Source organism: Nothoprocta perdicaria, unplaced genomic scaffold (genome assembly GCF_003342845.1).
Source record: "Nothoprocta perdicaria isolate Ctin4 unplaced genomic scaffold, notPer1 scaffold_41, whole genome shotgun sequence".
NCBI lineage: Eukaryota > Metazoa > Chordata > Aves > Tinamiformes > Tinamidae > Nothoprocta > Nothoprocta perdicaria.
In genome coordinates this window covers 1,171,329-1,191,894 of record NW_020455655.1, presented here as the reverse complement: position 1 = coordinate 1,191,894, position 20,566 = coordinate 1,171,329, and the positions used below count along the sequence as shown (strand labels likewise).

The window sequence follows — 20,566 nt, the reverse complement described above, 5'->3', positions numbered from 1 at the left end:
GGTCGTTGGGCAGGGGCGGCTTCAGTGGGCGCGCGGCAGAGGCGCCACGCGCGGCAGAGGCGCCACGCGCGCCACCCGTGACGGGGGGTCCCCGTCCTGCCCGGTCCTGCCGCGCTGCCCGGGAGCTCCGCGCAGCAGCCGCCTCTCCCACCCCAGCCTGGCTCACGCCTGGCTGCTTTTGGCTCCTCGCAGCTCGCGTGCCTGGGCCGTGGGTGCCGGTTGTCTCTGGCCAGCCATGAGCAGGGGTCCCTTGGAGGGCCGGGCGCCGCTGCGCACAGGCAGCTCCGCACTGAGGTGGCCTCGCTCTGCTCCCACGAGACACGGCCCGTCAGCCCAACCCGTGGCCACCAAAATGACAGCAGCCACCCACGGTGCTCAACCATGAGGAGGGGTCAGAGAACCCTCTCATCACTGCAGCACTCTGAAGGAAAAAAAAAACCACATATTTCCACAGTTTTCTGTCTTCCAGATGGTTGCAGCTCAGTGCTGTCACACACTCAAATGAGCAAACCTCTGGGGGTGGAAGACGATGTGTCTGAATGGGAATGATCACCCCGTTCGGCCCGTGCCTTCCTGGTCTCCCCTTGGAAATTGTGGGGGGAAAAACACTTTGCTCGTGTCTATGCCATATGAACAGATACTCCAGACAGTTGTGCAAATACAGTTGAGGTTTTCACTCACACCGTTTTAGCACCAGAGAGGATGTGTGGGAGGCTTCAAAAGACACATTCCCTGACGCAGCGCGCTGGGTATGGAACGCAAGTGTCCTGAGGTTCATGTTCATAAGCAGAGAAGGTCCAAAATGGGGCGAGGAGGATGGTCTGCTCCTAGGACAAAAATGAGAAAATGAGTCTTACAGGGGCTCACAAGCGATTTAACTAGATAAGTTTGTAGTGGGTACAGAAAAAAAAGCAAGTTGCTTTTTTGTGCTGGGCAGTAATAAGAAAAGAACATTTCAGCAGAAAAACGGCAAATTCATGTTGGAAAAAAATACAATATTCACTTCCTTTGAGAGGAATCAAGTTTTCTGTAGAAGTTTGAAAGGGTTTTGTACAACCTACAATAGCTTTTGTCCTAAGACATGCCCAGATTTTGTACTGAAGGCTTCTTATCCATTTTTCCAGTATTTTGCACAGTACAGTCTTCATCCTTGTCTAAAACTGTTTAACAATTGTATTAACATACATATGCTTTGAATAAAGATTTATTTTCCCTCAATTGGAATACAGGTGTCAAGGTGTAAAGTATCTAGTACTTGCAATTATACTTGCAATTATCTTACATTCCATTATACAGCAGCATTATTTCTTCATATAGCTTCATATTGAATGGATAATTATGACTTTTCCAGTATTTGCAAAAACATTTTCTGGAAGAAAGTGACATTTTTGTAAAGGCTAAAGCATCAGTGTTTTCATGTTTTTACTTTTACGCTATTTCACACTTCTTTTTCAAAATAAGTAAAGAAGTTCAGCTTTTGATATCGTTTCTGCCCTTCCCTAGACATCATTTTCATTTGTCCACGATCTCTTACTTTGCAGCAATCCCCAAATGCATGTACCTTGAAGTAGAGCGCGGCGACAGTATTCTCTTGGGCTCTCCTGCTTAATTTTGTGTAATCTTGCTGAAGTATAGCTTGTTATTAGCTAGCTAGGTGGGTGTGAGCTAGTCTATGTTTAGAGGAAGATGTTAGGCATCTTATCTGAGAAGAGATTTGCATTTTCTGTGATGGAGGTAGCTGCAGGCCTGGATGATTCTCCCAGGACTGCGCGAGCGTTCGTGCAAGGCTGCCTTGCGCGAGCRTGGAGGCTGCAATTACGAATGCGCAGATTGATGTCACCGAGTCTGTAAAGGCTTCTAGGGAAGATCATTGGCATCAGAAATGTGAGCAGGGAATTCTGATTTTACCCAATACTGCAGTTGGAAAAAAAAAATCTGTTTTGCTTTTCAACCAAATTCAGCTTTAACTTGTGCTCAGGTTTTCACCGTATGGTCTGTCAAGTTCTGGGGGACTGACTTTTTGCTTCTGAAGCTGGCATAGCTGGGGTGGCAAGTGCTTGAAGTGAATTCACGTGCCCAGGGTGCCTGCACCAGCATCCCCAACAGGCCAAAGAAGTCTGCAGAAACTGTGATTACGATACCGCTCACCTTGCTGCCCATTGGTGGTCCTAAAATTACTGCAGCATTTCTTCCTCCCAAAGCTTGGCATTAATGAAGAAAGCTTAGGAAGGACCTAATAGCAACCTTCCCATATGAAACATTAAATGGAGGATGCCAAGAAGACAGAGTCAGGCTTTTTASTAAGCGGACAGCAGGAGAGTAAGAGAATGGTCATATACTGAAAAACAATAGCAACAACAAAAAAGAAAGTTCTGACTAGATATGACAGTAAGAAAAAATCATTATGAGACATTGGGCCAGGATCCCAGAGATGCTGTGGAATCTGTTATTTCCTASGATTTTTAGGACCCAAAACTCCAAGCAGCCTGGCTTGGGTTCAGTGCTGACCTTGTGTTGTGCGGGCGCCGGGAGTGGAGACTTTCAGAGGATTCTTTTTCAACCTCAATGAGACATTGGGCCAGGATCCCAGAGATGCTGTGGAATCTGTTATTTCCTAGGATTTTTAGGACCCAAAACTCCAAGCAGCCTGGCTTGGGTTCAGTGCTGACCTTGTGTTCTGCGGGCGCCGGGAGTGGAGACTTTCAGAGGATTCTTTTTCAACCTCAATGATTCTGTGATTTTTGAGTTGATTTTCTTCTTAACAACAATTAAAGTTCTTGCTTTTCCCTGTAGTACTCAGCTGTGAACCATTACTATATCCTAAGGAAGCTTAATATTTTTTTAGTTCACTTGACTGTTGAAAAAGGTAGATTCAGTGAGAWAACAGTAACTTCAATCACATGTGACACATCAGGCCTTAAAATATTATTATGTATGAAAGTACTTTGCCTTCTGAATTCATTTTTTAAAGGCTATAGAAAAAAAGGCTTTTCTCTACAAATTGACAGGTGGTAAAGGAAGTTCTTTTGTCAGTCACCACTAGCATTGTCATAGCACCTGAACTTTCAGCACTGCACTGCATCATCAGAGAGAGAGAAAGAACAGACGTGGATCCACCGCATGCTGCTGTCATCTAAAGGGCTTATACTACATCCTTCACACACATACACTGCATATCTATAGTCCCTTCCACTCTCAGGGATTGTAACTGTAACTAAAAGAGTCTGAGCACAAATCATTGGAGCTATTTCAGTGCAAATTGCCTACTGGTGAATGATACATCTGTTAGGCTGATGCAAACCAGGGCTCACAGGCTGATGTCTGTTTCATTTCTGCTTTTAATCAAGAAAAATTAAGAGTTTCTGAACTTCTGCATTAAGCAATCACTGCATAATACAAAGTACAAAACAAAATATCAAGTTTCAACATTAATCCAAAATGAATACAAAACTGTAGGAAAAAACACGAAACAGAGTGTTTTATCAATTATTCAATGAAAAAATGAAAGAATGTCTTTACCTAGCCAATTGCATTAGTTTTGTTCCATATTATACATTATATAGCTTGATATCAAGTAAAAAGTTCGCAAATGATCATGCCTTGGTCTAACAACATAGCAAATCGCTGGCTGATGGTATGTTCTTCTAAACATCCTGAGACAAATTATTCATGTACTGATCAACAAACGTTCTCCAAAACGTGTACTAAGAGCACTCTAATGTTCTATATATACTGGAGTTAAATTGTTGGGCAGTTGTKAAATTTAACATGGACAACTGCATTTTTTTGTTTTGTTTTGTTTTTATTTATTGAGTTTACACCTACCTTACAGTTATAAAAAAAACCAGCATTGAGCATTTGAAGGAAAAAGGTTTCAATGTACTCAGACACTCCTGCCAACAATACCTAGCAGTGCAATGCATGACAGATAACGCCCCCTAAAATTTATCCAACTTTTTAAAACTATAAGGTTTTCTCAGCATTATGTTAAAAATCAAGAAATGTAGAACCTCTACATTTACAATATGAAGAAGGACATTTGATTATTTAGGAACCAAAATCCATTGTTATATTTATCTACATACCAAAGTCAAAAGTTCTGACAAATCCAGTGGATTTATATATTGCACACAAAGAAGTCATCTGATCTTCTTGTCATCAAAGAACATATTTCTCCTCTTCCTATAGGATAAATAAAATTTAACTTTCAGTTTGTCATGTTAAGACTTTCAAGGCAATACATTTTAAAAAGAGAAAGAGATATTGTTAACAAACCTTTGTAGGCTGCGCTTTAAAATGAATTATTTCCCTACTCGAAGTGTCTTTCAGTTGAGTGGCGAGTAGTGGAATGGGGACACTCTGTGGGGAAATGAAAGAAATGCAATTTCTTTCTCTTTCTGAATTATCAACTTTAATCCTTTCCATTTTCCTRTTTACCATGATTTGATGCAAAGGCAATTAGTTATTTTCTGTACTTACTCAGGTCTCTCTAGAGCCTTTCTGGTTTTCTGCAAAGGCCACACTGGTCTTTGTAATAATAGGTTCTGAATGAGCTGTTGGATCCAGACCTAATGACTTTGCTGAGAGTTACAAAGCTACAGAGTTKGTACCCCGCAGGGACACCAAGCAGCCCTGTCCAGGCTGTCCTGGGCATCAGGACCTTTGCAAGGAATGCAATTTAGGCAACRGTCTCTACTGGGATTTTCACTGTCGAATTGCCAAAGTGAACTCTTTGCTATGAAACTAAAGGAGCAGAAGGGATAACTCAAGCTAGTAGAGCATCCTGCAGTAAAAGYTCAGCAGTCTAGGCCATTTGTCTGGATATTCCCTCAGCTCAGGCCTGTGCCTCTGTTATAACTGAGAGGCCTGCACAGGCATGGTGCTTCCTGACCCCTTGGTATCTCTCTGTCTGTGCTGGAGGGACTCTTGCTGAAAGGCTTTCTCTTTGCTCTTACACAATGCCACCAACTCTTCCTACAAAATTTTGCAGCCCATGTTCAGTTGACAAGATTTACATCTTAAGAAGCTTGCTCACAATCACATTTGTTTGTGGTTTTGGCAAGTGGAATCCACAGACCATCAATTCACTGGTGCTGGCTCCGAGATGCCTCAGGGCTGTTGAACACTGCTGCCTGAGGTCCCATTTTCCAAGCACTCCRTGTGCCTCTCCATGAAGGGTTAGTGAGCTCAGAATGAGGCCGAGTCACTAGGACCAGCAGAGCCTCTCTCAGCAGAATCTCTCTCACCAAAATCTTAGTACAAAAACGTCACTAATGTTACATATATTATTATTATCAGATCTCATACATTGGCAATAATTACTGAACATTTCCAGAGCTAGCAGATAAAGAAGGAAACGGGGTTAGAAGACAGTCAAGGGGACTGGTGCATGCCAGTATGTGCTATGCAATTTGTTTTAGCAGTTATAACTTCATTTTAATTTTTTTAAGGATGATGTTTATTGGAATACAGTAGCAAACACCCACACAGAAATCTACTTTGAACAAGTAACAATGAGTAATAGGAGATCTGCTGGGAAGAAGCAGAAACCAACTAGTGCCTGAATTTGGGGATTTGTGGACTATTAAAGGAAAATGCAGCTAAAGCAACAAGAAAATCATTTTCTAACAGAAAAAAATGCATCACTAACACGGAGCTGTTCAAAAAGGCACTAAAAAGCCCACTATGAAATCTCAGGATTCTACCACCCTTTACGAGGAAATTAGGAATCAAACTTAGCTCATTTGGTTATTTTATAGGAAGAGTAAAGAAGAACACAAAAACAAATAACTAAATAAACCTAAGTACAGTGTGACCTAGTTACATAGATGCCGCATTCATCCATTGCATTTGAGAGCAGCCTCCCTAATCCCCGGATGAAAATTCACAGGAAATCCAGGAYTTAAAAAAATGAATGTGGAACTAATTATTTAAAATATACGCACTAGCTGTCTGTAAACACCAGACTGGATTAAATAGCTTGAGATGCATTATGCCTAATGGGTACAATTTGAAATCTGCAATGTGCAGGATAGAGGGTTCAGGGAGCTGTACTTCTGTTTCTAGCAGAATCCTGTCCTTTAGCTGCCTGTGATAGCAGGGTCAGGCTGGGAGTTTTGACCTCCATGGGCTACAGCAGAGAAACACCATCAAAAACCCTCAAAACTCTATTGAACCCTACACCAGGCTGCGCCTGCTCCTCTTAAAAGGCAGTTTCCTGTCAACCCAACTACAAAAGGCAACCTAGTCCCTCAAGGTGCTGTTTCAAGAGGATGGGACACGGTGCCCGTCTGCACCCTCTGCTAGTGGGACACAGCCCAGGCTGGTCCTCAGAACCTGAGTGCTGAGGCCATCCGGCCTCCCAAGAACCTCTGAGCCTTTTACACTGCTAGAACTGGCTTCTTACCCACCTGCCTAATTCTAGGCGATGCTGCAAGAGCTTCTCTTTCTCCAGTCCTCTTGATCGGTTTTTATCTTACTGCATGTAGATCACAATGCTGCAGGTGGAGTACAAAAGAGAGGGCACTTCGTGCTTTAACATAGTCCTTCTCATGTGAAGTGTTGTAAAAGCCAGTATCAGAATTCTTTTCTTTCAGGAACTAAAAATTGTCTTGCTTTTCATTTTGTAGAAGAGTTTTAATTGAAATACTTAGAACTCAGAGTTCACTTGTTAACTCAAGCTCAGAGTTAACTTTTTCTCTGAAGCAGGAAATCTTGACTTCAAGCAATTCATTATGCTTTTACTTTGTGGGCTTTGTGCAAAGCAGAGCCAGATTGTTTTATTTGATAGAGACTAAGCAAGCTGTTATTGACTCTTAAATATTCAGAATCTCTTCCAAAGTATGATGGTTGCTAGCACAAATTATATCATTTTAATGGAAGTCAATTGTATTTTTACTTTACAGTCTGTGCTGTAAACCAATTAAATTGTATAACCTAAGGAAGGCTGTGAGCAAGCAGCTCAGTGGGGATGATTTCAGCCAATATCACTAGGAGAGCAAGAAGTGAGGAGCCAGCTTACTTCAACCTCTGCTGCTTTTATCCTGGTGATGACCATCATCAAAGCAGAGAATTAATTTCCTAGATCAGCAGACCAAACTCTATAGTGTTACAGGCTGTAGGGAAAGCAACACTTTTTTTTGCTTTTTTGTGGTGCCACAGCCCAGCAGCATAGCCAGGAATCTGCTGCTTTGCTCACAAAAAAATCTCTTTTTCCTTTTTTATTTTTTTTTKCCCTCACTATACTGACTTGCAACTAAAAGAAAAGTCAAAACCATTCTGTTAACACGGCCTCTGGGGAGCTCCCAGTCTATTTATTTCCAAGTAAAGCATAATCCAGGGCTTTGGGTATTGCTTTCACACTTCACCCACAGCAGTATAATAGGAAACATATTCTCAGTGACCCACAAAAATCACTTTCCTTCTTCAAAACCGCAGAAGATCAGAGAAGGTAACATCCCCTGCACCTGCCTGGAACCTTGTTCATCTTCTGGTTGATGCTTGAGCAATCTCTCCAGGGACATCCCGAGGAAATGCAGCAACTCTGCAACGCTGCCTGAAAAGCATCACCAATCGCAAATGGTTCTGGCAGCCAAACGTTCATGCCACGTGGCCCTACAATGATAATTTAAACAGCTTCAACCAGGCCATACCAAGACTGAGTGTCCCAAATAGCTGTCATTACCATGACAGAAGGGGCACAAGTCTCTCTCAGAGCAGCTGAYCCCCAAACCTTTGCTAGCCCCATAACTCTTGCTGGAGATCTAGCAAGAGAACAGATCTTGCTACACAACAGATCTTTTGGCCTTGGGGTGTCTGTGCATTTCATTTTTTAGTGAGATACAGCTARATGGTGAATTATTTGCATTTTCAACATGTCTTTCTATGTGTGTTCTGGTGTAAAACACTATAATCTACAAGCAATAACCTACTCCGTAACAGTATTTGTGGCATTTGAATAAAGCTAAAGAAAAGTTAGTCTGAGCTTTCAGGCACAAACACCAGAGTCAAGACTAGAGACGCTTTTTGTCAAGCCTGAGCTTTGTTTACCTGACGTGCTAGGGTGCAGGCACGGGAGGAGTGTTAAAATCCCATCCTCTTCACCGCTGTGCGAAGACTTGTTAGTATTAAGATACGATGACAAGTGTTATCATCCAACTGACGACAAGGGACGACATTTCAGAAAAATAAGGAATAAAAGTAAGGGAAATAGATACAGCTAACAGCCTATCTTTAGGTTCAAGGGAGATTTCACATGTGCAGTTGCCAGAACACCAGATTTGTAGAAGAACCAAGGGTGGTTTTAGTCATATTTGCATTCAGTTTAGGCCTTGGGGCATGCAGCACCATTAAGGCCTAGTACTCTGTGCAACAGAGACAGCCATTCCCAGTGACTCCGCTTCTAGATGGAGATGGTGCTTTTATCTGCTGAGTGAAAGGGTAGGACAGAGTGACAAAGCGGAGGAGTCCATCCATGAGCAATGCGGCTGCGCTGGCCTAGCACGAGGCTGTTCCCCCTGCTCTAGTCCTTGTGTGTTACTGTGGCCCCGGGTAGGCCGAGTCCTACCCTGGGCAGGCAGAGTCCCTGCCTGGGGCAGGCCGAGTCTGGCCCCGGGTAGGCCAAGTCCTGCTCCTYGCTGCCCCTGCCTTGCTGTGGCCTGAGTGACCTGCCACGTTTGGCAGAGTTGGTCTTTGTACTCTAAAGTTTTGTTCTCAAATACAAAACAGCTAAATGAAAGCAGTAGCTTGATGCCTCTGATTGATAAACTGAACAAAGAAATAACAACTTGATCATTTGAGTGAACATGGACATTCAATGACAGCGGCCCACGGAGCTGAGYGGGCAGGTTGCCTGTCTGGTGGCAGGCAGCACGCGGGGGCCACCGCACCAGGTCACACACCAAGGCTTCACTTGGAAGCTGCTCTTTGCCGTGATGACTCCTTGAAAGACGTGGGTTTATTATTTATTTATTGCTAATGAAAATGAAGATTCTGGAGTGCAGAAATGTAGCTGTACTAATCAGCAGTAACGTAATCAGGAACTGCAGGTGGTTGCTGCTGTTCTTAGATAAAGACAGAGGTAAAGATCAGCATTTGTGGTGGGCTACGTGAGTAGATGTTTCATGTCACTGGATGGTCCAAGGCTAATTGCTCCCCAGCTGTTAAGATATGCGTCATTATGCCTTTTTTTCAGTTTAACACATTTATTATATTTAACATTTATTCGTTTTTATAAGTGCACTGCTAATATTTATTTCAACAGGGGCTGCATTTTCTCAGTTACCTGTGAAAAACCGTATTTCCTTGTGCCTTTATTCACATACACGCACACTAGCTAAATTTGGGGTTTGAGTTTGTTTACAAATAGACACTACAGCTGGTGCTGTAATACTGCCAGGGATAAATGCCACGGAAGCTACCATTGCACACAATTGTCCTATACACTGGCTCTACAGGTAAGAGCAGCCCTGGTTCATAAAGCAGCAGCATGAGGCTTTTCAGATTTCCTTTGTCCTCTCAGATTTTAAAGGTAAGAAAGACACCGTGTTTTCGGTGCAGAACCCAGGGAGCCAAATTCAGCAGCGGCAGCTGCACCCGTGTGGGAAGGCTCATTCCCTGGCTGCAGGCAGCTCCTAGCAGCTGCCACATACGGGACCTGCACTTCTTATCCCTGGAGATGGGCTATGTATAGGAAACCACTGTGCACGGGCACTTGTAAGAGGCGCCGGTTCCCCAGGGAAATGTTYCCTTGGGAGCTGACGCTGCCTTCCCAGAGCCGCGCGGCTGATCCCAATCACACTGCCAGCTGCCACAGCGAGCTGGTGCATCTGCAAATTAATCCTCACCCCTGGAAATGACACAAACCAGTTTTACCTGAGTGTTGCATGGAGGGTGAACTTCGGGCATGACTTGACCAGAGAGATACGGGGTTTCAGAAGGAAGCTGAACACAGCAAAACTGCACTTTTTCAAAGACTAATCCTGCAAGCCAGGTACTTTCTCCTTAAGGCTTCCTTGTTTTGAGCTATTAGTCAGAGACACCAAAAATAAAATTCATTTAAAGACATACTTTTACTAAGGAAAACTTTTATTTAAACTGTGCAATCAATCAGTATTCAGTCAGCAGTTTCATAAACATTTGGCATTTAAACTTCTATTAATTTTTGGCATGACCTTGGGGTGGCATATAAACAACCCTGGAGGGGGGAAAAAAGAACCAACACACTAGATAACATTCACTAAAATGCTATAAAGAAGAAAAACAAATCCACATTATTAAACAAAATATATTTTTAAAAGACATTAAAAAGTTACATTCAAATCAGGGCAAACATTAGCCTTCCTCATGCAATGGAATTCACAGAGCTGATCCCCTGAGACAAATATAAAATTAATACAATTCAGCTCCATCCTCCATCAGCCAGTTGGCCATTGCTGCCCTTAGAAGGAAATGGCACACGGAGTGAAAGGATCCAGACCACCATAATATGAGATACATACCTGGCTCCTACACTGGCAATTCATTCACAACTTAAAACACAAAAGGCAAACAACCAAAAGCATCGTTTTTATAAGTTTTTCATATACTTTTCAGTCTTTACTGAGAACCCACCAGGCAGATGCAATGTAGGTATATGTAACCGTGGGGAGCCTGAACAGCTCCATAATGAGCTCAACCCACAGTGGAACCAGAGGGCCCAATGCAGCAAAACGTTAATCGTGAGCTTATGTCCCCTTGGAGTAAATTTAGCAAAGTCTTAGAGTAAATCTAGAGAAATTCCACAGAAATAAAGTTAAACTTCATTTATTTCAGAATTGAGAGCAGAATTTCACCCAAACTGCATTTTTTTAAGATAGTTATATTAAGAAAAAGTGATTAGTTTAACATGAGGTGATTTGGATTTTGGACTCAGGTTGAGGAATAGTGCTTTTAAGCTCTGCCTCCAAAATATGTTTTTTAATGAAAAGTATATTTGTAAGTGTAGAAAGGCGCTTAGTATTTTTTGGGGACAGTCAAATCCGTCTCCATCAGGAATTAATCTGTACCATTAGGAGTTACTCTGCRTTGGCAATGCAGCAGTTCCAGCAGGTCAGAACAAAAGAGGCAGTGCCYTACAGGAATTTAAAAGTGCCCTTAGCACACATGGGGTGAAATTCTGCTCTCAATTTTAACAGAATAGATCCAGCAAATTGACTTCTGTGAAGCACCACCGCAGCTACACCTGCACAGCTGTCTTTCCTGTTGGTCTCAAAGAGGCTTTGGGCTAAACATACAGAGTCCTACAGAACTGAAAAGCATCCCCCTTGCTAGGAAAGGAACCTTCTCTGTCAGAACTTCACCCTTTAACAGGCAGTAAAAGCCCCTGCTCTTGCTCAGGGCTCAAAAATTGCTTTAGATTAACCTATTACTGAGACCCAGACAGTCCATCATAATTATTTTTGTGCAGAACCAAGCTGCAGCAAATGCAAAGTAGTTCGAGTTGAGTTAGCTTGCACTAAAAAATGAGATAAACTGACTTGAAATACTGATTCTCGGCCACAGGCTGAGGCTGCCCGCACGCAGGGACTTCTGCTGCATGGTAACAGCTATTCTGCAAAAACCTGTTTGCTAAGATCTTTAGAAGAAAAAYAATAGCTAATAGCTGATTTTTTTTTTGTCCAGATCATGCAAAATGAAATCAGCAGAATCCCGTGTGAATCTCATCACTGAAATGAAAGTGAAATCTCCCACTGACTTTAAAAGAAATAGGATAAGGACCCTAATTTGAAYAGGGCAAACAAGATTTAGCTCCTGGTCTAAAGCAAGGGACAAAACCAAAGTAGGGAAGTATTAAATATAATAAAAACAGTCCTAGGAATATCTTAGCACTCCTTTCTGTTAACATCCAATAAATTAGACAGAAAATTGTGCAATATGGAAAATTATTAAGCAATATGTAGATTTTTCAAACTTCTTTTATAAAAACAGAGCTATGAAAAATATCTACTGATACAGCCCAGTTCTGYGTGGCATAGACATTCCCAGTGTTCCTGGATAACTGCTGAAAGAGGGGAATGCTGTTCCCTGTAGAACACGTACCTGCGCAGCCGGCGCATTTTGCATCGCTGCAGGTCCTGCAGAGCAGGCGTTGCTGTTGGAATGGAAGGGCAACCAGGGGCCTCGTTGCAAACACAGACAACCTAGAAAGCCACTTTCCAGGTTTCCTCTGCAAGTCTTTATGCTTTTCAAGTCGCATCAACAGTCACATCTCTCGTTTTTAAATACGGGGGTTGCATATACGCTCATTACACCAGCCATGGCTCTTCCGCTCTTAATACAATTAAACAAAATCAATTCACATAGTGTAACACTCAATTCCATATTTCTGTTCATCTTCCAGGGCATATTTAGTAAAATTCATTATTAGAAAATGATAAAGCTTTCTCCAGGACCCTGTGACCACAGACATAACCAAGAAAAATTGCTGGAAAACCTGGACCATTTTGCCTGCTCTGCTGTCAGCTCTTTCTAGACAAATGGAATGATTTAAGTTTATACAGGGAAACCTGTGATTCCCTAGGCTGCAACAGGTATGACTTTAAGAAAATTAATGCATTAACATCATACCTATTATTAGATGCTTTCACCTCAATGATTTGCATCATCTACACTTTAAGCCTGATTTTGCAGTGCTTCAATCATGAGGAATTCTGCTACTGAGCTCAGGAGAGACAATATCAAATTATAGATTGTTCCCATAAATTGCTTTGTTCACATTGGTGCTCTTCTCTATGACAAGAGGCTTTCTTGCAAAATATTGTGAAAAATTAACAATAGGCCAGAGATCTTTGATTAGATCATATTTTTTGTTCTGGAAAAAAAATGCAAATACATCTAGAAATAACTATGAGAAAGAAATGAGAAGGTTATGAATGTGAACGGGGTTCTGAAGAAACATATTATATTTGGTTAACATAAAAATCAAAAAAAGAAACAGAATAATTAAGGTCTAACTAAGCTTGCCTATATGCTGAGGTAACCTTAAATATCTTTGGTTTTCTTTATTTGCTGATAGAAAGTACTTTAAGRAAAAAACATTAATTGACAGATGTACTGTTCTTTAATAAATCGAATATTTTGATCCTTGACTATCAAAGGTAGAGAATCTATTAGACTGATGTTACATGTAATTCAAATTATTCACACATTAAACTACAAGGTGTGCCTTGYCTTAAAAAAAAGTTTTATAATTTGGAATATTTGCCTGCAATGTAGGGCAAAAAATTACCAATCAGTTTAATCAATCAATAAATCAAGTTCTCAGTACTCACAGCAAACAAGTCTTTGGAGAAGTAAACAGTTACCATCAGCTCTTCCTGAATGAAACTAATAAAAGAGGCTAATTGGAAAGATGAAGTGTGAAACTTCATGCTACAGTTACATTCTTAATCTAATTTCAATTAATTCACACTTTTACCTAACTAGAAACCGTCCTGTGCTGTACACTAAACATGTTGCCCGATGAGACCAAAAATAAATCTTTGGTGAAAAGGTTTTCTTTTTCTTCAGCAAGTAGATTAAAAACTGTTCAAAAATATTTTATTTAATACTGTATTGTTCATCAACTACATGCTGAAGAAAAGAATTACACTTGGAAGTCTTTGGAGAGATCTGCTGGTATTTTTATAGCTTTTTTTAAAGGCTCTTGCAACAACAGGGTCGTTTCAGTCTGTAGAAGCATACRGCTCGTCTATGCAATCCACTACTGCAATCAATAGGAGCCCTACTGTCTTGCGTCAGTAACTACTAATACAATAAAAAGTATTCAGCTCTTCAAAACCTATAGTTTTTAACTAGTTCAATCATTTTTGGAAAATATGCCTCTTCTACAGGAAATTCTTTGGTACAACATTATTTTAAAAGCCTCTGAATCAACACTAGTATGAAGAGGTGGACATGGACCGTCGGGTTTGGAACCAGCACACGGTTATAAGCTGGAGATCTGCAGGAACTACAGGCTGATTTTTCAAAATAAAACAGACCAAACTGTAGGGCTTATTGATGACTTCTGAGCACCTTGATAGAAGGAACGACACAAGTCAGCCTGCCTACCTTAGCGGTGACGTCCTGGCCCCAGTTAAGTCAGTGGGAATTCTGACAGACCTAAATAGAGCCAGGACTTCCTACGGTTGCTTCGTCACAACATCAAGCTTTGAACTTTCTTTTTATATTTTTATTTCATATTTTTTAAGCAAAATGGGGAAAGAGGAGGAGATGAGAACAGGACTCTCTATGGATATGGGCAAGTTTATAACATTAGATGAATCTAGCCTCCTCTTTCTCTCCTGCTAAAAAAACAAAACAAGATACCCTGTCAGTTTGCTYCACGTTTCCGTGAGGCAGCTCAAAAGTAACAAACTGTTCCCTGAGTACAGGAAAAAAAAAATAAAAGAAAAAAAACACTAGAATAACTTTTAAGGGAGGTAGTATAAAACAGGAATTGTATGGGTGCAAGGYGGTAGCAACACTCACCTCCTTCAACAGACTCTTCAACTAAAGCTCTGGCTTTTTATTTCCAGTCAGAGTTTTGGGTTGGCATGTGGGCAAGGTGACTCCCTGAGCTAAAATGCCGGGCTAGGGGCAGGCAGGGAAGGCAACGGCGAGGAGCGCCGCCACGTCCTGACAGGGGCTGGCAGAGCGGGACCCGCGCTCGGGCTGCCTGAAAACCCATGACAGGCTTACCCTGCAACTCACTGCAGCACAGCTAAGAAGCRTTTAAGGCATCCTTCCGTACTCCAAAGCAACTTAATGAATACTAAAAAGGCAAATCAGTAATTTCATAATCTCTAACTCAAGGCACTGTTGCCAAGAAGTACTGAGAGAGCGGAATACTCAGCCTTGCTGCCTATTCCAGGAGTCTCAGGCAGAGACGAGCTGGCTGGAAATGCTCAACATTTCTTCATTTTGCCATGCTTTTTAGCATTAACTCTCAGTGGAGGCAATGTCCTATCCTTTGGGGGAAGTCAACAAGTTTCCAGAGCCCTAAGGATTTAGTATATACCCTGCCAGCAGTTGCTGGCACAAGTTTTGAGGGAAAGGCACTGTCCTAGGCTTAGTGGGGCTATGAGAAGCCAAGAGGTAGAAAAGATTTGGTGTGGCTGTATATCTAAAAGCACCAACTCCCGTCTTCCCAGTTTTTAACTTCCTTTGAGGCAGTCACATTCCATCACTGCATTTTATACTCTGAGGTTTCCTTCTTTTTAAAGGCAGAGCTTCAGCTAAACAATCTTGTTCATCTACCTATACAACTCCCTGATCGCTGTGCGCACACGCACACACACACACACACACACACACTCTACACACAACACCAGCAGAAAGAAATTCCAACTAAAACAACACTACTAGGAAGTATCATCAGTTCCATAGCTGAGACGAACTACAACAGAAATGAGGTAAAGCAGTTATCATTCAGAGTTCACCTCTCGGCAAACTGAGGTAGATAGTCAGCAAAAAGGCCAGCGGCCTTCCCTTTGCTCCAGTGACACATTTTTAACTCTAGTCAGAAATCTTCACTGTCCTTTCACATTTGTTCACCACTGAACATTCAAAATGAGTGAGTTTTCAAAATAAAAAGCTAAAAAAAAAAAAAAAAAAAGGAAAACATTCAACAGAAATATGGGATCACCTGCTAGATTAGTCAGGCTTTCCACACAAAACTTTGGCTTCCTGTTCATTGTCCTTCGAACAGCCCCTTACTGCGAGGACGCCCAGGGAGGTCAGTTGTGCACCACAGGCTGCATCTGAAGAGATGAGGTAGGAGTCTGCTCGGCGGCACAGGGCAGAGGACGCTCCTGGCTGCTGCTCAGAGCAGGGTGCATCGTGTTCGTACCCAAGGCGCTGCCCACGAAAGGAGCAGCAGTGGGAGGGCTGTCGCCTGCCACAGCGGAGAGGTGGATCTCATCGTTGGATTCATGAGAGAATCTCCCAGAGTCTCCGGTCTCGTGGCTTCCTTCGCTGTTGGCTGAATGCTCCGTGTCGGCCACAACACTGAACGGCACCTGGAAATCCGAGTGCTGGCCGGGGGAGCTGGGGGAGTCATCTTCGCTGATCAGCGCAGTGCTGCCTGGCTGATACAGACACACGGCCTGGGCAAATCTTCTCTGAGGCTGAAAAATAGTAGAGAAAAAGGCTGTTCTGTCTCTGTAAACCTGAGCCATTATTTTTTACTGCACTGCCTATCCTACGTGTGCCAGAGGGCCTGCAACAGCACTGGCTTGGAACAGCAATCTGGGCTTTCCTACAGGAGGATGAAAAGAAACAGTCTCAAGTCCTGCTCATACTTTTCTCTTTCATGCTAGACAAAATAATCCCTTCCAGCCAAGCACAGCTAACCAAGAATGATTTCACTGGAGAGACCTGTCTGGTATTTTAAAAATACACTTGGTAGAGCACTCTCCCATCTCCTCATGCATATTCTTTAAGCATTACTTCTTGGATGATAGGAAATATTTTGTTCAGAGAGGCACTGGAAATATGCAGCTGCTCCTGCAAATATTTTGAAATATGAATTCACAGCATGAATAGCAAGACTTCCTATTCCTTAAATATACAAGAGCACAATACAAGTTACAATTCAATAAACATATTTTAGATGCCTAGCGGGTGTGAATTTGCATGACAATGTTCAGGATTTGGTTTAACACTTCATTTTTAAACTGCTATATTTTTCATGCAAATAGCAGGTGCAGCCAGATCAACAGTTTCAGAAGCCAGACAGTTCTTGCTCAGATTCCAAAATCCTTCAATAGTTTGTGTTAATCATTTAATTTCCCTCTATTAGTTTTTCTTCAACAAGCATAGGGTTATAGTTGTCAGAGTAGCGGGGGAGTCTTCATATGTTCGTGTTTCACTTGTGCTTAGAAATATATGTTCAACCCATATGTGTATTAAGCCCCTGCAGATGTATACAGGAATCCTTTTGCTCACTGAGAGAACACAGGCAATCAGCTAAGTGTGAAAAGCTACAGTATCTGACAACGTGGGGCAGAAAGTGAAAAACTTCTCCATATGATTTTGCCAGAAGACAGAACGTTATCAATCTTAATGCAACTGAAACCATCCATTAAAATTTAGGTGGCTAATTATACTTTCAAATAAACAGAAATCCAAGAATCCTCTTTACACACTCAGGAAGAAACTCTGTCTGGACCAATTACCTCCTCTGCTTTCGCCTTCTTCGTATCTTGGAAGAACAGCCACCTTTTCTTGCAGCTGGCCTTTGTGACAGGCCCATAGCTGTTGATAATCAGATCAGATCCTCCCTGCAAGAGAGCAAGAAAGCAAACTAAATATCTAAGATATATGAAAATATTTTTTATTCCTATCCATAAGTTCCAAACTGAAAAGGGAGACAAAGGAAATCTTAGAGCTCAGTTATTTTTTGTGTACTAGTAATAATTCTGATTTAGTGTCTTTCTACTGTTAAAGACAATTAAAAGACCAGATCTCTTCAACCTGACCAACCCACAGAGCGGACACAATGGGTAGGACACTGCAAACATACTCCAAAACATGCCCTCCACCAYGGCTCCCACTCTACTATTTAGAATGTGACCGTTTACTGACACACAGTTTGTGTTTCCCTTGGGGTTCTTTTCCACAATTTTCAGCTCTTTCAAATATCCCCAGGGAGCAGCTCCCTTCAGGTTTGCAATGCACACAGAATATGCCTCAAATCAGTAAGTCTACACGTAGGGCAGACTTGTGTTTTTATCAAACTGGACATTTGGACTGTAGGATTCTACAGGAAGGGACTACAGATCCACTGACACATACTGCCATGTAGATTATATTACAATTTGACCAAATATGAGTTTATAAAAYCTATTATCTTACTAACAAAAATACAGAAAAGATTATATTTCCTTTCGTATCATACCTGACCAGACTGAAGCATTAACTTGCCTAGGTGCTGAAAAGGGCACTCTCATCTATTTCCTGGTCTTATAATAGAAAATCTTTGGACCAGCAGGGACCTCCTAACAGCCCTGAGCCTATGGAGTATTTATCCTTTGACACTGTGCCAGAGGCAAACTCGGCAATCTGCAGAGTACAGTGTAAGACAAATGTATTAAAGCAGATCTCTGGTTGAACTTTAAAATGAGTCTTGAAAATTTGACTGTGGGGTTGCTACCCTCGTGCCTGCTGCTATTAGTTTGCAGTTTACCTAAGTTCGGTAAGAAATCATATATAAGAGCAATGAATTAAAACAAAAGATGTCAGTTTTGGGAATGCATTAAGCTCACAGTACCTTAGCATCARTGAAGCTGTTTCCCACTATCATTGGCAATAGTGATTCTTCATTCTCTTCAATTCCTTCAATACTCTTGCCCACCTCATTAGCACTGGCTAATGAGATGCTGGTATGTGACAGCTGGTCAGTGCTTGGCTGCACAGGTTTAGGAGCAGATGTTTTCCTGCACAATGTTAAGCAAAATTAAAATTGACCCAAAGGAAAAAAAATGCACAAAATCAAAGCTAAAACTTCAATGCTGTTATTAATCTGGTAATATTGGTGTATTCTTGACATTTACATTTTACTATATGATAGTGTTAATTCCCTTGGAACTTAGATGTTATTCTTTGTGAAGAAAAAAAAGTAACATCTATTTTCAGTTAATCAGACAAGGTTACAGCTTATGTGCAGACAGGAATTCTCACTATTAATAATATTACTTGGAAGATGTAGCCAGTAACGACACTATGGCCTTTCTGCCATGTTATAGAGGCCATTTCCCCAAGTACACTTTCTCCTGCATGTGTCCTACAAAGCCCTTGTTATTAAAACATACTTCTAGGCAATTTTCTTTATTTTTTGCAGAGATCATATATTTGTTCTGACCCTCAAATTATGGGCAAAGTCACTGGACCAGTTTCTGCTCCACAGCAGCTTATAACAAGGGAAAGAGAGAGTGGATTGTGCCAGTGTATTGGAACTGCATCATGGAACTGCTTCATGCCCCCTTTCCTTGGCTGGAGGAAGCTCTTCTCCAGCAGTACCAGGGGTTAATGTCTTGCAAGCCAGGACTGTGCAGGCCAGAGGGTTATGCAGAAAATAAAAAATAAAAATACGCAGGAAAAAAAAAAAAAAAAAGAAGATGAGTAAAGCAGCATGCTTTCTGACTTGAAAGGGTTTCTGTTTGGATGCCTGCCTCATATTCACTTGTCTAAGCACCACTGACTCCCTCTATTGCTTCTTCTGTCTTTCCATTGTAGAGGAGTCTAGGATGGTGTAGGAAGTACCACAAAAGCCTGGGGCTTTGTTACCATTTCTGATAAGAACAGGTGAAGAAGCAGAGTKCTTGCGAGAACTTAGACCTTCTGGAGGAGCAGGCATGTCCCAAGCGACTTGTACTCATACGGGAGCAGAACTCAGAGGTCACTTTCCAAGAACACATACCTGGCTTTACTGCGATAGATTAAGATCAGGATGCAGATAAGGATGCAGGTCAAGGCTATGCACACTCCAACAACAATGCCAGTCATTGACTTCTGGTCCAGATGGTAATAGTCAGAATAAGCTATAGCAAAAAAATAAAAGAACGTGGAAGGGCTCAGTAAATAAGAATAGTTCCTCTCTGCTCCCTATCAGGAAATGAACGGGGTTACAATCACAACCACAAGGACAAATACTTCCTTTTAATGCAATTTCCAGACCTTCTCTGACATACATTTTGACAATTATGAAAATAAAACTTGTACAGACAGAGTAAAAACACAGTAAAACACAGAGAGAGGAGTGTGGGCAGCCACGGGTCGGGAAGGGAAGAAGGAACTGCCTCACACACACACTTTGCTGGTCACTGGGGCAGGCTTGGGCAGAGCTCTCTCCAGCCTTGTCCTGGGGACTGCTACTAGAGAAGAAAGGGAAGAGCCTTGAGGCACTGTTCCCCAAGAGGGTTCAGTTGTTTTTACGCTTTGACTTCATATGCCTATTGATCTAATCCTGCAGGCCTCACTTTGTTTGCTTATCCAGGCCTAAAATACCACTGAATTTCAGGATGGAAGAGAGGCTGAGTAAGAAAAAATCTGTTTTATTCACAGTTCAGTGTGTAGCAACAAGCAAGGGCTAAAAGGATAATATACCTGAATAATTACTAGCTCTTCTGTCCCCAAATAGCTTTAAAAGCAGTGAGAAGTCACCCAGATAAATCCCATTCTGTGACAGACAAAGGCAATTTTTTATTCCATTCCTACTTGGAGAAACCACTGAAGTTGTCTAAATTTACTCAAAGTAATGCACAGATTTCTCCAGAGAGCTGCAGGTGGGCTGACTTATTCAATGAAAACATATGCTGGTAAATCACTGCCTGACAGGTCGGCTTGGGCTGCTTCAAGAACCAGCAAATTCCAGTAATCCTACTTGAGATGCCAGCTCATTTCTGCCAGGCTGTCAGGTTCTCACCAGCTAAGGGCTATTGCCTTAGGTCACATAGGGGACCTACTATAGCCAATATTTGAGTAGAGTGACTGTGAAGTTGGCATTGATGGAAGACTAAGAACAGTTCAATTTTCTCATTCCAAA

General features: G+C 41.9%; 2 protein-coding genes across 2 annotated transcripts in view; both read right to left on the bottom strand.

Moving 5' to 3' along the window:
- Window positions 1-12,095, bottom strand: part of PYGO1 (pygopus family PHD finger 1) — a 24,782-nt gene extending 12,687 nt beyond the window's left edge. Inside the window, exon 1 of the mRNA XM_026045807.1 lies at window positions 12,079-12,095. Within this exon, the coding sequence (XP_025901592.1) occupies window positions 12,079-12,095 (17 nt within the window). The remainder of the gene's footprint in view (window positions 1-12,078) is intronic.
- Window positions 12,096-15,758: 3,663 nt separating this feature from the next.
- PRTG (protogenin) overlaps window positions 15,759-20,566 on the bottom strand; it is a 65,045-nt gene continuing 60,237 nt past the window's right edge. The window contains exons 17-20 of the mRNA XM_026045806.1: window positions 19,442-19,562; window positions 18,293-18,458; window positions 17,199-17,303; window positions 15,759-16,148 (exon numbers count right to left, since the gene is read on the bottom strand). Of these exons, the coding sequence (XP_025901591.1) occupies window positions 15,759-16,148; window positions 17,199-17,303; window positions 18,293-18,458; window positions 19,442-19,562 (782 nt within the window). The remainder of the gene's footprint in view (window positions 16,149-17,198; window positions 17,304-18,292; window positions 18,459-19,441; window positions 19,563-20,566) is intronic.